Raw genomic sequence first — 16,464 nt, 5'->3', positions numbered from 1 at the left:
CCCCAATTCCTCAAACCCTCCTCCTTTAATTTCTCATTTGGAAGAAAGTACCTGTAGTTCTGCAAGCTAGGAGTTATGTTTACTTTATATGTTTTTCTATTGAATGTAGGCTACTGGCAGGCACGTGGTCTGAGTGTAAGAAATGGCTAGCCCTTCTGCCTTATAATTTAGTAAATTTCTGAATGAATTTTCCCTTTCTTCTTTATATGTTATATAAACACTTGCTATGAAAAAAAAAAAATCACAGCAAATAAAGCTTCCCATAATTTTGAAAATATCCACTCTTTGAAACAGTATAGCTGCACTAAATGATGTGTTAAAGAAGATGTGTGTAGATTTTTAAGATTATTCAGCAAATTCTTCCTCCTTTCTCATAGCTATCATGCAACAAAGAACATAAAATGAACCATATCACTATAAAACTAACACTAATATTATTAAGAACATAAGTTATAATGTACCTATGGTGCAGTATCAATGGTGCACCAAATAATACAAAGGCTATAATTAATGCAAATAAAACTTACTTCACAATACTCCTTGCTGTATGTGTATTTGTTCTCACCAAAAGGCTGGATGATTTTTGTACAAACGTTACTCCACCAATGTAAACTCTCTTCAATGGCAAAGGTTTTCCATCTTTCGGACAATTATTATTCGTATTTTGAGGAACTTGCCTCAATGTTTTTCCCTTTGCATCCATAATAAACTTGTTTCCTCTAATATAAATTGTTCGTGATTTATCTGTCTTATGACCTGCAGACAATTTTTCAAATTCTCGGATGAATACATAGGTATCATGTAACATCATGAACCTACACATTAACACAATGGAAATTGGTGATACAAGGCAACTATGCAGTCTGTAACTTGAATACACAATTTAAAGCAGCAACAATTTTACATCTATATCTGAAACTGTTTACTCCTTACGTGCTCATTTTTATTCATTTAAAAGAATGAGAAAGACTGGGAGGGAGGGAGGGAGGGAGGGAGGGAGGGGCACTGCTGGAACAGGACAGGGAGATCAGTCAGCCATTAACCTTGACTTTATCTAAGCGACCATTTCAGGATCAAAAAAATGATTAAGGAAACTTTCAAAGACCTAAATTAGGAACTTTTAACACTGTTTGAATTCTACTCTTTTTCATCCTCATATCTCAGAAGCCAAAAATAGCCTGCCCAAAGAAAAACTAAACTGATGAAGCTCAAAGGTCTTCTCGGAGTATTGCAGTAGATATCTCTGCACTGTTGACAGGTGTACACGCACCCACACACTATCCCTAAGGAGGGGTTCCTCTAGCTCAAAGACTTCCATGTGCACACAACACACATTCTGGAATCCTAGTAGCCGCTTTCTGTTTTTTTTTTTTTTTTTTTTTGGTTGGGTTTAAGGGCGCTCAACTGCTGAGGTCATTAGCGCCCAGTCACTGTTGTTTGAGCACATGGAATCTGGTAAAACTCAAGGGGATGGAGGGGACACCAGAAGGACCCGACAAAGATGCAGACAAAATAAGTAAAAAGATTAAATGTCCTTGGACAAACCAGTTAAAGTTATAAAACGCAGAATACGAGCAGCTGCTCGAGCGTCATCAGCTAAAACATCCGGTAAAGTAGATGGCAGGGACAGGACAACACGAAATTGACTAAAACGGGGACACGACAATAAAACATGGCGCACTGTTAATGCCTGACCACAAGGGCACTGCGGGGCTGGGTCACCGGAGAGCAGGTAGCGGTGGCTAAACCGGCAATGCCCAATCCGCAACCTGGTCAGAAGGACCTCCTCGCGCCGAGATGGTCGGGAGGATGTTGTCCAAGCAGTTGGTAGCGGTTTTACTGCCCGGAGCTTGTTTCCTTGGAGGGATGACCAAGCATCCCACCACAACGACACAAGCCTCTTACAGACATCCCCACGAACGTCGGATGACGGGACACAATGGGAGGCTGGCCGAGGCAGGACGACTGCAGCCCTGGCTGCAGCATCCGCAGCCTCATTCCCAGGCACTCCCACATGTCCGGGAACCCACAGAAAGCTGACAGAACCACCATTATTAGCCAAAGAATGGAGGGACTGCTGTATCCGTTGTATCAAGGGATGGACCGGATAGGGAGCTCCAAGGCTCTGAAGAGCACTGAGTGAGTCAGAGCACAGTACATATGATGAATGGTGGTGGCGGCGGGCATACTGAACGGCCTGATGGAGAGCAAAAAGCTCGGCCGTAAAGCTGGAACACTGGTCGAGGAGCCTGTATTTAAATGTGGCGGCCCCGATGACAAAGGCACAGCCGACACCATCGTCAGTTTTGGAGCCATCGGTGTAAATAAAGGTGTGACCGGCAAGTCGAGCACGAAGTTCGGCAAACCGTGAGCAATACATTGCAGCCGGAGTACCATCCTTCGGGAGTGAGCTGAGGTCGAGATAAATATGAACCGGAGCCTGGAGCCAAGGTGGTGTCGGGCTCTCACCCTCTCTGAAGGTGGTAGGGAGGGCAAAATCCAATTGTCGAAGCAGGCGACGGAAGCGGACTCCGGGGGGCAGCAGGGCAGACACATACAACCCGTACTGACGGTCGAGAGAATCAGTGAAGAAGGACTTGTAAGAGGGGTGGTCGGGCATAGACGACAGCCGGCAGGCATACCGACACAGCAGTACGTCGCGCCGGTAGGTCAACGGTAACTCGGCAGCTTCAGCATAAAGACTCTCGACAGGACTAGTGTAGAAGGCTCCGGTCGCAAGACGTAACCCCCGATGGTGGATGGAGTTGAGCCGGCGTAAGAGGGACGGCCGAGCGGACGAGTAGACGAAGCTCCCATAATCCAGCTTCGATCGGACTATGGACCGATACAAGCGAAGCAGGACAGTGCGATCCGCTCCCCAAGATGAACCGCTAAGAACTCTGAGGACATTAAGGGAACGTGTACAACGGGCCGCCAAATAAGAGACGTGTGGAGACCAACACAGTTTCCTGACCAACGTGAGCCCTACAAACTTAGTTGTGTCCACGAATCGGAGAACAACGGGACCGAGATGTAAGGATGGCGGAAGGAACGCTTTATATCGCCAAAAGTTGATACAAACCGTCTTTTCTTCAGAGAACCGGAAGCCATTTGCCACGCTCCATGAGTAGAGGCTGTCTAGACAACGCTGAAGGCAGCGCTCCAGGAGGCATGTTCTCTGGGCACTGCAGTAGATCGCGAAGTCATCGACAAAGAGAGAGCCTGAGACATTAGGTGGAATGCAATCCATAATGGGATTGATCGCGATGGCAAAAAGGGCTACGCTCAAGACGGAGCCCTGAGGCACTCCATTCTCCTGGAGGAAGACGTCGGACAATACGGAGCCCACACGTACCCTAAACTTTCGTTCCGTTAAAAAGGAATCAATAAAAAGGGGCAGGCGACCGCGTAGGCCCCACCTGTGCATAGTGCGGAGGATACCTCCTCTCCAACAGGTGTCATAAGCCTTCTCCAAGTCGAAGAACACGGCTACCGTTTGGCGCCTTCGCAAAAAGTTGTTCATGATGAATGTCGACAAGGTCACGAGGTGGTCAACAGCGGAGCGGCGGCGACGAAAGCCACATTGGACATTAGTAAGGAGCCGTCGAGATTCAAGAATCCAGACTAACCGAGCATTAACCATGCGCTCCATCACCTTACAGACACAGCTTGTAAGAGAAATGGGGCGGTAACTAGAAGGAAGGTGTCTATCCTTCCCGGGTTTGGGTATAGGAACAACAACGGCGTCACGCCAACGCATGGGGACTTGACCTTCGGTCCAGACGCGATTGTAGGTACGGAGAAGGAAGCTTTTGCCCGCCGGAGAAAGGTGTGCCAGCATCTGAACGTGAATGGCATCCGGCCCCGGAGCAGAGGACCGGGACAGTGCAAGCGCACGTTCGAGTTCCCGCATAGTAAAGGGGGCATTATAGGTTTCCAGATTCAGCGAGTGGAAGGAAGGTCGCCGAGCCTCTTCTGCCTCTTTCCTGGGAAGGAAGGCAGGATGGTAATGGGCGGAGCTTGAAACCTCCTCGAAAAAGCGGCCAAAGGCGTTGGCGACAGCCACCGGATCAACAAGGACCGCATTACCTGAGGTCAGGCCAGGTACCGAGGAGTGGGCCTTAATGCCCGACAGCCGGCGCAGGCTACCCCAAACGACGGAAGAAGGAGTAAAACTGTTAAAGGAGCCGGTGAAAGAGGCCCAACAAGCTTTTTTGCTGTCTTTGATGACTCTACGGCATTGCGCTCGGAGTCGTTTGTATTCAATACAATTCGCCAACGTAGGATGGCGGCGAAAGGTGCGTAAAGCACGTCGTCGAGCACGGATAGCGTCCCTACAAGCCTCGTTCCACCAGGGGACGGAAACGCGACGTGAAGAAGTAGTACGAGGAATGGAACGTTCGGCAGCATGGATGATAACAGCCGAGAGGTATTCGACCTGACTGTCACAACTGGGAAAATCGTGGTCCGGAAAGGTTGCCAGGGATGAGTAAAGTCCCCAGTCAGCTTTCAGTATGTTCCAGCTCGAAGGACGTGGGGATGGGGTGTGGTGCAGGAGACGAACGACACAGGGGAAGTGGTCGCTCGAATAGGTGTCAGAAAGGACATACCACTCGAACCGACGGGCAAGAGTGGTAGAACATATTGAGAGGTCCAAGTGGGAGAAGGTATGAGTGGAGTCCGAGAGGAAAGTCGGGGCGCCGGTATTGAGGCAGACAAGATTGAGATGGTTGAAGACATCTGCCAAGAGTGAGCCTCTTGGACAGGATGCAGGAGAGCCCCAAAGGGGATGATGGGCATTGAAGTCGCCAAACAATAAAAACGGCGGGGGAAGCTGAACGATCAGGTGCATCATGTCAGCCCGACTAACGGCAGACGACGGTGGAGTGTAGATGGTACAAACTGAAAAAGTAAAAGCAGAAAGAGTAATGCGGACAGCTATTGCTTGGAGTGGGGTGGTCAATGGGATGGGATGGTAATAGACGTCGTCCCGAATGAGCAACATGACCCCACCATGAGCTGGGACACCGTCCACAGGGGTAAGGTCATACCGCTCCGAGGTATAGTGGGTAAAGGCAATACAGTCAGTCGGGCGCAACTTGGTTTCCTGGAGTCCAAGGACGAGCGGACAGTGCAGGCGGAGGAGCAGTTGTAATTCCTCCCGATGAGATCGAATACCTCTTATGTTCCAATGAAACAACGCCATCGCTAGTCAAAAAGTTGTGGGAACGAGACGGGGGAAGAGCTGGTCACCTCGACGGCCGCGGAGGGCCAGGTTGCGAGGGAACAACGCTACAACTGACGGGAGGCGGATCCGGTTCCATCGACTGGTCGCCAGCTGCGGCCGCTGTCCCTGGTTGTGTAGGAGGGGCAGCATCATTTGCCGACAAAAGGCCAGCTGAGCGCCTGGCAGCAGAGCGTCCCGGCGAAACTGAGGACGGCCGGGAGCGGCGACTCACGGATGGAGCGTCAGTCGAAACGCGCCGGGGTGGAGAGGGGGATAAAGATTTCTTCTTGGAGGCCTTCTTGGAAGGCCGAGGAGGCACAGGGACGGTGGGCTGGACCCGAAGAAGGTCCTCACGCGCGGGGTCCGTTTTGGAACGCCGGACCTCGGAAGCCGGGGTCCGGAACGTTTCCCCGATGGACGCCTGAGAAGAGGATCGCTTCTCAGGTGGCGTGTGGGGGGAAGGAGGAGGAAGGATGGCCCCTGGGGCAGAGGGGGTGGGGGCCACAGGGGAGGAGGATTTGGAAGGGAGGGATTTGGGAGGTGGAGGCAGAGCCCCCTGATGGGCGGAGGAGGCGGAGGGGGGATAGGAGAGGGGTGAGGATACTGCGGAAGGAGTGGACACAACTGAGGCAAATGAAGTGGTCAATGGCACGGGATGGAGGCGGTCGTACTTCTTCCTGGCCTCAGAATAAGACAGCCGATCCAAAGTTTTGATTTCTTGTATCTTCTTCTCCTTCTGATATGCGGGGCAGTCTGAGGATCTAGGCGAGTGGACGCCAGGACAATTAACGCACCGAGGTGGTGGGGTGCATGTATGTTCCTCACGAAGAGGACGGCCACAATCGCCACAGAGGGGCTCAGCCTCACACCGTGACGACATGTGCCCAAAGCGCAAACACCTAAAACAGCGCATAGGAGGCGGAACGTAGGGTCGCACGTCACACCGGTAGCACATCACCTTTACCTTCTCTGGGAGAACGTCCCCCTCGAAGGCGAGGATAAAGGCCCCAGTGTCGATGCGACGGTCTTTGGGGCCGCGCTGGACTCGCCGGACGAAATGCACGCCTCGGCGCTCCAGGTTGGCCCTGAGCTCCTCATCAGATTGTAGCAGGAGGTCACGATGAAAAATAACCCCCTGCGTCCTATTGAGTGCCAGATGTGGGACAATGGAGACTGGGATGTCCCCTAGGCGGTCGCACGCCTGGAGCGCCGCCGACTGTGTGGCGGACGTGGTCTTGATAAGTACGGACCCTGAACGCATCTTGCTGAGAGCCTCGATTTCCCCGAAGATGTCCTCAATGTGCTGAACAAAGAACATGGGCTTGGAGGTGGCGAATGTCCCCCCATCGGTCCGAGAACAGACTAAATAGCGGGGGAAGTACTTCGCTCCAAGCCGGCGGGCCTGTCCCTCCTCCCATGGAGTGGCCAAGGGGGAAGGGGCAGGAGAACCAGAACCAGAAACGGTACTTTTTCTTTTAAAAGACTCGGCCGCAGAGCGACCCGATACGTGGTGACGTTTCATCTGCGAAACGTCCGCCCCGATACCACCCACTCCGACCAGGGGCTCTCCCCACGGGCGCCACCCAGCCGCAGCAAGGGCCACCTGGCAGGATGACCATTGCCGGGAGTCCTGATGCCCCAAGGAGACGGGCATCTACTCCTTGGCCGACGTGGGGAGGGTGCAGCTCAGGTATCGGCAGTACGATCCCTGTGTTGTCAGGGGGCTACAACCTAGAGGGTACATGACGACCCCACCACAACGGGCTGGCTACCGTGCTGGATTTCTGGTGCCATGGAAAGTCCATCATGATCGCTGGTGCAGATGGAGACGCACTATGGGCGTAACTGGGACAACCCAAAAGGCGTTTAGGCCCAATTTGAGCAATAGTGGGTATGGTTACAACGCCGGTGCAATGCTGAGTGCCAAGGTCTGAGTGCACTTAGGACCAGTGGTACACCACGTAAGGTGTCCTTCCCCAAAAGGCTCGTACTTCTGTAGAAATTTAGAAAAATGGAGGTCAAACCCCAAGGGGGACCATCACATGGAAGGCCGAAACGGTTGAACTCCCTTTAGTCGCCTCGTACGACAGGCAGGAATACCTCGGGCCTATTCTTACCCCGGACCCGCAGGGGGGGCCGCTTTCTGTGTGTAGTGCACAGCCAATCTACTGAGGGAGGCCCTACAATTTTCCACTCAACAGCGGATGCCAAGAAATTTCGCATCCAAAATAGATGCAGAATCATCCGCGACACTGGCTGAGCTCTTCCACTCTTCTCCAAACCACATGACCATGATCATTTCTAGTCTTCAACTGTTTCACCAACCATCTCTAGGAATCCATGTGGCAAGTGTCATTCACACCGTCATTACTGCTATCTACAGCCAGTTGCAACCTGTGGGTTCACTATCTGCCAGCAGGGTCTCCTCCAAGTCTTGGAGAAGACCTACTGGCAAGCATACAGGCTGCACACTGGCATTCTTTCCCAACCGGCCTATTTGCCTGGGGAGCTCCATTACCAGCCTAATGGTGCTTCCAAGACCCCAACAAACCCATGGATCCTTCTGACGCCATCAGTCCTGATGCAGGGGGGAATTGAGGCACAGTCTCCCTGCTGGACAGATCCATTATCTTGATTCTTAGTTCATGATGGAGAAATGTTTGAGTGTATCCTGTGTTAAAATAAGTTAATCAATCTGATGAGACAGCTGGAGCCATAGGGCCACCAGTGCCATTAATCTTTATTCTCCTGGTTGTGATTGGCTGCCCACTTCAACTGAGGCTCTCCCATGGAAGCCACACAGCCTAAGCAATGGCAACCTGGAATGGAGAGTGTGGCATGGAGTCCCTGTGTCCCAAATTAGATGGAGACCTACTCCTCGGCATTCATAATGTGAGAGTCCAGGCAATAACTGTTCATTCCCTGCGTAGTCCGTGGACTACCACTGTGCAGTTACCTGACAACCCACAGGGTTGTTGGCTACCACATTGTGTGCTTGGCGACCTGGAATTTGCAAATACACCAAAACGGATGTGCAATTTTACAGAAAGGTAAAACTGAGAACCAAAAGCAGAGACAGGAAGATGAGCTACGTTGACATCAAACTGAGCATCCATTGATAAGCAGGAAATAGAGAACAGTATTTCAGTGTGGGAAGAGAAGAAATGTCACAATGGCCCAAGATCCTATGTTCCCCACAGAGATAATCACAAAAAGTTCCAAGATCACAAGTTTTTTGGAGTGGGGGGGGGGGGGGGGGTTGAGAAAGGGAATACAGGCACCTAAAAAACTGACAACGTGCAAAGTGGCAAATCACGAATGAGTAGAGGAGAAGGGCAAAACTGTAGAAGAATGCACAACTTTAGGAAGAACAGAAGTCGCATATAAAAAAAAATAAGGAAAAATTTGGAGAAAACAGAAGCAACAGTATGAATATCAAGAGCTCAGAGGACAGGCCAGTAGTAAGATAGGAAAGCTGAAAGGATTGTATGAAAGGGATACAGAAAGGAAACAAACTACGACAATATTATGGGAAGGAGACAGTAGTACAGAGACGGAAGATCTAATAATGCGAGAAGAATGACATAGCACTGAAAGAACAAAATCTAAACAAAACACATGGAGAAGACAATATTCCCCCAGAATTAATGAGATTCTTTTGTGAGCCAACTTCGAAAAGAACTATTCCTTCCAGAATGCAAAACAGGCACAGGCAAAGTATCCAGAGACTACAAGAAGAATGTCATTTGATTCAATTAAAAAAAAAAAAAAAAAAAAAAAAAAAAAAAAAAAAAAACGCAAGTGCTGACAGGTGTGAACATTTTTGAATCATCAGTCTAATACGTCAGGTTTGCAAAATATCAAGCTGAAGGCAGGGAATCAGGATGGGTTCATATTTCATATGTAGGAACATGTCAAGCCTGACTGGAATACAGTCTGCCATTCTGAATGTAGCTGGTATAAAATACAAGAGGGGAAAAGTCATCTGTAACTTGCACTGAAATCCGAGGACAGTTGTAAGAGTCTAATGTACGAAACAGAAGCAGCAGTTGCGAAAGGAGCATGACTGGGTTATAACCTGTACCCAATGTCACTCGATCTGTAAAATGAGCAAGCAGAAAAAAAAACCAAGTAAAAACTTTGAAAAGAAATGTATGGTTAGAGAGAAGATATAAAAGCTTTCAGGTCTGCCAATGAGATTGTAATTGTTAGAGGCAGCAAATGCCTCCAAATTCAATTGAATAAAATTTATAGTACCTTGGTGGGAAAAGAAGTGTTAAAAGATGAACAACAGAAGTCAGAAAAAGTGTAATGGACTTTAGTCCCATTAAATAAGATGATACTGAGCAAATTAAACTAGGAAGTGACTCTGAATACAGTAGATTAATTCTGATATTTGGACAGCAAAATGGCTGATAATGAGGAAAGGGGAGGGGGGGGGGGGGAAATATCTTAATACCAAATATAAATTTAAGTGTAAGGAATTAGTTTTGGAAAGTATCTGCCATCTGTGCAACCTACAGAAAGAACAAGAAGGGTTTGCAGCTTTGACGATGTGGTGCTACAAAAAAATGTAGAAGGTTGGATAGGTGAATCTATTTTACTAATGATCAAATATTGAATCACACAGGGTAAAAAATTTATGGCACAACTTGACTAAAGGACAGGCTTAGCTGATAGGACACATCCTGAGGCAATAAGGAACCTATATAAACATTCCACGTGGGAAAAATATATCTAAAAACAAAGATGATGTGACTTACCAAACGAAAGCGCTGGCAGGTCGATAGACACACAAACAAACACAAACATACACACAAAATTCAAGCTTTCGCAACCAACGGTTGCTTCATCAGGAAAGAGGGAAGGAGAGGGAAAGACGAAAGGATGTGGGTTTTAAGGGAGAGGGTAAGGAGTCATTCCAATCCCGGGAGCGGAAAGACTTACCTTAGGAGGAAAAAAAGGACAGGTATACACTCACGCACACCCACACATCTATCCGCATATATACAGACACAGGCAGGGCAGTGCCTGTGTCTGAATATGTGCGGATGGATGTGTGTGTGCACGCGCGCCGAGAGAGAGTGTGTATACTTGTCCTTTTTTTCTTTCAAGAACAAAACTTTTTAAAGCTTACAAGTAAATTAGATTTAAAAATTGTATCACAACCTTTGCAACTACTGTAGTACATATATTAATACTGTAGTATACTTTTGAATAACTCACGTTTCACAACTAGTTGCTTTGCACTTGTTATCTGGGTTCTACTTCTTGTCAGTCTGGTGCGAGAGGTTTTATACAGAACACCCCCTATTCTTATAAGCCTGGTTGAATCTGAAGATTCACCTTTCTTTCTTGCCGACTCCTTCGACTTCATGGTAGATCCTCTAATTTATGAAAAATAAATTAGACAAGGTTAAATTTCAATAATTTATTTGCACAAGTTCAAACACCAGATTTCTTAAAATATGCTGAAAGCAAATCATTACACACAAATTTCAGGAAGTAGTTTACAGAATTTATGTAATCCGAAGAGAAATGAAAAGAAAAACGAACAAAAAGAAATGAGGCGGGAAAGAACGGGGGAGGGGGGGGGGGGGGGGGGGCAGCAACTCTTGACTCAATGGACTGTGTGTTCACCACATACTGCTCCAAAACATCAAAGCAGTGAGGCCTGTTTCTTTGTTATTAAAAGTGTGGGCTTAGGGGCATGTTGTTGTTGTGGTCTTCAGTCCAGAGACTGGTTTGATGCAGCTCTCCATGCTACTCTATCCTGTGCAAGGTTCTTCATCTCCCAGTACCTACTGCAACCTACATCCTTCTGAATCTGTTAAGTGTATTCATCTCTTGGTCTCCCTCAATGATTTTTATCCTCCACACTGCCCTCCAATTCTAAATTGGTGATCCCTTGATGCCTCAGAATATGCCCTACCAACTGATCCCTTCTTCTAGTCAAGTTTTGCTACAAATTTCTTTTCTCCCTAATTCTATTCAATATCTTCTCATTAGTTATGTGATCTACCCATATAATCTTCAGCATTCTTCTGTAGCACCACATTTCAAAAGCTTCTATTCTCTTCTTGTCTAAACTATTTATCGTCCATGTTTCACTTCCACACATGGCTACACTCCATGCTAATACTTTCAGAAAAAACAACTTCCTGACACTTAAATCTATACTCAATGTTAACAAATTTCTCTTCTTCAGAAATGCTTTCCTTGTCATAGCCAGTCTACATTTTGTATCCTCTCTACTTCCACCACCATCAGTTATTTTACTCCCCAAATAGCAAAACTCCTTTACTACTTTAAGTGTCTCATTTCCTAAACTAATTCCTCAGCATCACCCATTCGACTACATTCCATTATCCTCTTTTTGCTTTTGTTGATGTTCATCTTATATCCTCCATTCAAGACCATGTCTATTCCATTCAGCTGCTCTTCCAGGTCCTTTGCTGTCTCTGACAGAATTACAATGTCACTGGCGAACCTCAAAATTTTTATTTCTTCTCCATGGATTTTAATTCCTAATCCAAATTTTTCTTTTGTTTCCTTTACTGCTTGCTCAATATACAGATTGAATAACATCGGGGAGAGGCTACAGCCCTGTCTCACTCCCTTACCAACCACTGCTTCCCTTTCGTGCCCCTCGACTCATAACTGCCATCTGGTTTCTGTTCAAATTGTAAATAGCCTTTTGCTCCCTGTATTTTACCCCTGCCACCTTCAGAATTTCAAAGAGAGTATTCCAGTCAACATTGTCAAAAGCTTTCTCTAAGTCTACAAATGCTAGAAATGTAGGTCTGCCTTTCCTTAATCTATTTTCTAAGATTAGTCAGTGTCAGTATTGCCTCATGTGTTCCAACATTTCTACGGAATCCAAACTGATCTTCCCCGTGGTCAGCTTCTACCAGTTTTTCCATTCATCTGTAAATAATTCGTGTTAGTATTTTGCAGCAGTGGCTTAATAAACTTAGGGGCATATGTATGGAATTCTTGATATTTTGCAGAGCCTTCTCAACAATGAGGGAAGCAGTGACAGCAACTGAGGAAATAGCTGACTCCTTTGTGCACAAAACATCACACTGTAGTTCCAGTCAGTACTACACATTCCTGAGAGGGTCTCCTACAGATCAAATACAAATTACATTAAACATTTCAAGGGTATAAATGGCATTAATATCAGACTAACTGAAAGTAAATTTGTATGTTATGAATCTACTATTGTGATGAATTACAGCCTCTAAATATCATCAGTAGTTGGTTACACATGCATAGATACGTTGCAGTAAGTTAGTGAAGGCACACTCTATGGGAGGATGATGCAATATGTTATAGATTCAGATAATGCTCAGTAGAGCAAGTACAACAGCTGCTCATTTTTCGGTGATTTAAAGAGCAACATGTCTGTTTAGCACAGTACTAGCCAATGAACTTCATTAAATGTGTTCAGTGTGAATGCAACTTAATGAATCTCTATGAATTTAACAATCCCTAAGTATTTACCAGTTATTAATATTTAAAAATTGTCCATCATATGATAGGCTTTTATACTGGCATTGTCATGATTGCTGTTATGTTGGACGTAGCATGTATGTCTAATTTTGTACCACAATGGTTTAAGTACTCAACTGAGTTTTTGAATTCGAATTAGTGATGAGACAAGGAAAAGCCTTACTCAACTTTTTTAAGGTTGGTTTGACCACCATGGAATGTATGCTAGGCATTGAGTGCCCAGGAAATTACATTGGGACCTACAGTTTACTGTCGACTGAACACTGTAAAACATGGCATTTTTCACATACAATTCCACAGGTGAACGAAGTGAAAAGTGACAAAAATATTAGTACTGAATGAGATTTGGACCTGTGTCAGCACCACTGAGCAACATTATAAGCATCAGCAGTGGGGTAATTCTGACCCCCGGGTCAGTTTCACCCTTTTCTTTCAATTTCTGGAGAAACTTTTAAATCATGTTGAAAATAAAAATTATCATGTACTACAATGGAATTTGTTGATTTGAATTCACACACTTTAAAAAATTTAGAAAATATTATAGTTCAAAACTGTTTAAGCAAACTCTATATCTACTTATAAAGTTGCAGGAATGTTAGCATCGCTGACTAGAGAAAACAACTCTTAGTCTTATCTCTGACCTTTTATGGCAGCACTTCAGTTTGTTCTCTAATTCTAGTGTGTTAAACCATGTATTCTTGTATGTATCGAGTTACTATAAAATAGTGTACCTTGTACTCTGCACCACTGTGTCTTCTATCATTCACTATCACTAAGTAGCAGAGTTCCGCTTGGTGACACCACAAATTGTGGTGTCATGCTATGTTTTCTCACTTTACTACTGAGCCAGTTACCATGCAACAAAAATTCAGCCATTATCGCACTCTGACAACATATTTCGTGCGAACAGACAATTTTCCTGCATCTTTTTTTAGGTGCCACACTACAACACAGAACATTCATGTGCAATGCATCAAACTGTGTTCAAACCTGAAACATTGACACACCTGTGTACTGTATGGACTGCCCAGTGCATCTACGGTGTTCAGCCTCTATCAGTGCGCAAGAGATGGGTCGTTTGAACTTTGAAAATACAATCACATGTCTGGTGCTCCGCAACATCGCATCCAGTAATCTCCAAGGGACTTCAATTGAGATACAAACAGTCACTACAGTGCCCGACAGAGACAACACCCAACTAGTTAGACAACATGCTCATGCCAACGTTACTGTTTTGACTGCACTGCGTTTAGGCAGTAAACATTTTCACGATTGTGCCTTTCAACTGGTTGAACAGTGCTCCGACATTGATTTCCGCCCTACTATTTTGTCAATCAACAATGTTTAACCCTGCAGTCTCCAATGGCCTCATGATGGCAGGAACTGGAACTCGCATGAATTCAAGCAACTATCACCATGCACAACTCTTGTCTCCATGCAATCCCAGTTGACCGAGGTATCACAACTTTGCCCATCTGTTGCTGACGAAGCCAGCATCCCCTCCCTTCAGTTGCAGTCAGCCATTGCATCACACCTCCATCCAAACGGCACCTACACTATGTGACTCAGCCAAGTCACTGCCTCGCAAGAGGATGACACTTCGCTACAGCAGCTGTCAGGCACAAAACAACTTGTCGTGAGGTGGGCACCAATCTTCCAAAAGCGCCACATGTTTATGTTGGTTCCACCAGGTTTTCGGCTCTTCCACACACAGGTGTTGCTCTGTGACTCGAGTGCCTTACATGGTGTATTCTTGTATGTACCGAGTTACTATAACATCATCAAGCAGGTTGCGTACTCAATACCACTGTGTCATCTATCATTCGCTGTCAGTATGTACCAGAGTTCTACAGATTCAACTGTGAAAAAACTTTAATGGCCCAAAAGAACTGGTTAATCCTATCATCAGTTCTTACATGTTAAAATTCACACATTTTAATGAAGTTGTCTGACCTTGTTAACAGTGCAAATAATTTTAACAGTTAAAAATTCAGATTTCTTTAAGACAAGGTAACACTGCCCCCTAACCTTTTTCCCCACAGGGGTCACACTGATCACCAAAATACGATTGAATTTTCACTAATCCACACATATTTGCCCAAATAAGGTGTAAAACTTAAGTGTAATTTGTAATTACTGCTTATAAATTAAGAATGGGGCAACAACGAATTTAAATTCTTAGTTTGACAGTCTGTATATTGTTAGTCATGTTCTGTTTATTGCAGAAGTTTTATATTGAGATTGGTGTTTTGTTTTAACTGTAAAGAATGGACACACTATGCTATAGCCTCATTAGACAGTGAAGTTACAGAATATCGTGGAATGTCAGATCCCTTAATCGGGCTGGTAGGTTAGAAAATTTAAAAAGGGAAATGGATAGGTTAAAGTTAGATATAGTGGGAGATAGTGAAGTTCGGTGGCAGGACGAACAGGACTTTTGGTCAGGTGAATACAGGGTTATAAATACAAAATCAAATAGGGGTAATGCAGGAGTAGGTTTAATAATGAATAAAAAAAAAATAGTAAGCTACTACTAACAGCATAGTGAACGCATTATTGTGGCCAATATAGACACGAAACCCACACCTACTACAGTAGTACAAGTTTATATGCCAACTACTTCTGCAGATGAGAGATGATGTTTGGTTTGTGGGGCGCTCAACTGCGTGGTTATCAGCGCCCGTACAATTACCCAATCTTTGCTCAGTCCAATTTCGCTACTTTCCTGGATGATGATGAAATGATGAGGACAACACAAACACCCAGTCATCTCGAGGCAGGTGAAAATCCCTGACCCCACCGGGAATCAAACCCGGGACCCCGTGCTCGGGAAGCGAGAACGCTACCGCGAGACCACGAGCGGCGGACATACTTCTGCAGATGACGAAGAAATTGATGAAATGTATGATGAGATAAAAGAAATTATTCAGGTAGTGAAGGGAGACGAAAATTTAATAGTCATGGGTGACTGGAATTCAAGACTAGGAAAAGGGAGAGAAGGAAACATAGTAGGTGAACATGGACTGGAGCTAAGAAATGAAACAGGAAGCCGTCTGGTAGAATTTTGCGCAGAGCATAACTATCACAGCTAACACTTGGTTTAAGTATCATAAAAGAAGGTTGTATACATGGAAGAACCCTGGAGATACTAAAAGGTATCAGACAGATTATATAATGGTAAGACAGAGATTTAGGAACCAGGTTTTAAATTTTAAGACATTTCCAGGGGCAGATGTGGACTGACCACAATCTAGTAGTTATGAACTGTAGATTAAAACTGAAGAAACTGCAAAAAGGTGGGAATTTAAGGAGATGGGACCTGGATAAACTGAAAGAACCAGAGGTCGTACAGAGTTTCAGGGAGAGCATAAGGGAACAATTGACAGGAATGGGGGAAAGAAATACAGTAGAAGAAGAATGGGTAGCTTTGAGGGATGAAATAGTGAAGGCAGCAGAGGATGAAATAGGTAAAAAGACGAGGGCTAGTGGAAACCCTTGGGTAACAGAAGAAATATTGAATTTAATTGATGAAAGGAGAAAATATAAAAATGCAGTAAATGAAGCAGGCAAAATGGAATACAAACGTCTCAAAAATGATATTGACAGGCAGTGCAATGGCTAAGCAGGGATGGCTAGAGGACAAATGTAAGGATGTAGAGGCTTATCTCACTAGGGGTAAGATAGATACTGCCTACAGGAAAATTAAAGAGACCTTTGGAGAA

The 16,464-nt window shown here is 45.5% G+C and overlaps 1 protein-coding gene across 1 annotated transcript in view; it reads right to left on the bottom strand.

The window, feature by feature from the left end:
• Positions 1–16,464, bottom strand: part of LOC126188277 (uncharacterized) — a 59,151-nt gene that overhangs the window by 16,845 nt on the left and 25,842 nt on the right. Inside the window, exons 3-4 of the mRNA XM_049929860.1 lie at positions 10,454–10,614; positions 528–756 (exon numbers count right to left, since the gene is read on the bottom strand). Coding sequence (XP_049785817.1) covers positions 528–756; positions 10,454–10,614 — 390 coding nt within the window. The remainder of the gene's footprint in view (positions 1–527; positions 757–10,453; positions 10,615–16,464) is intronic.

Source organism: Schistocerca cancellata, chromosome 5 (genome assembly GCF_023864275.1).
Source record: "Schistocerca cancellata isolate TAMUIC-IGC-003103 chromosome 5, iqSchCanc2.1, whole genome shotgun sequence".
NCBI lineage: Eukaryota > Metazoa > Arthropoda > Insecta > Orthoptera > Acrididae > Schistocerca > Schistocerca cancellata.
Note: the sequence above shows the minus strand (reverse complement) of the source record. Positions and strands in the feature narration are given on the sequence as shown.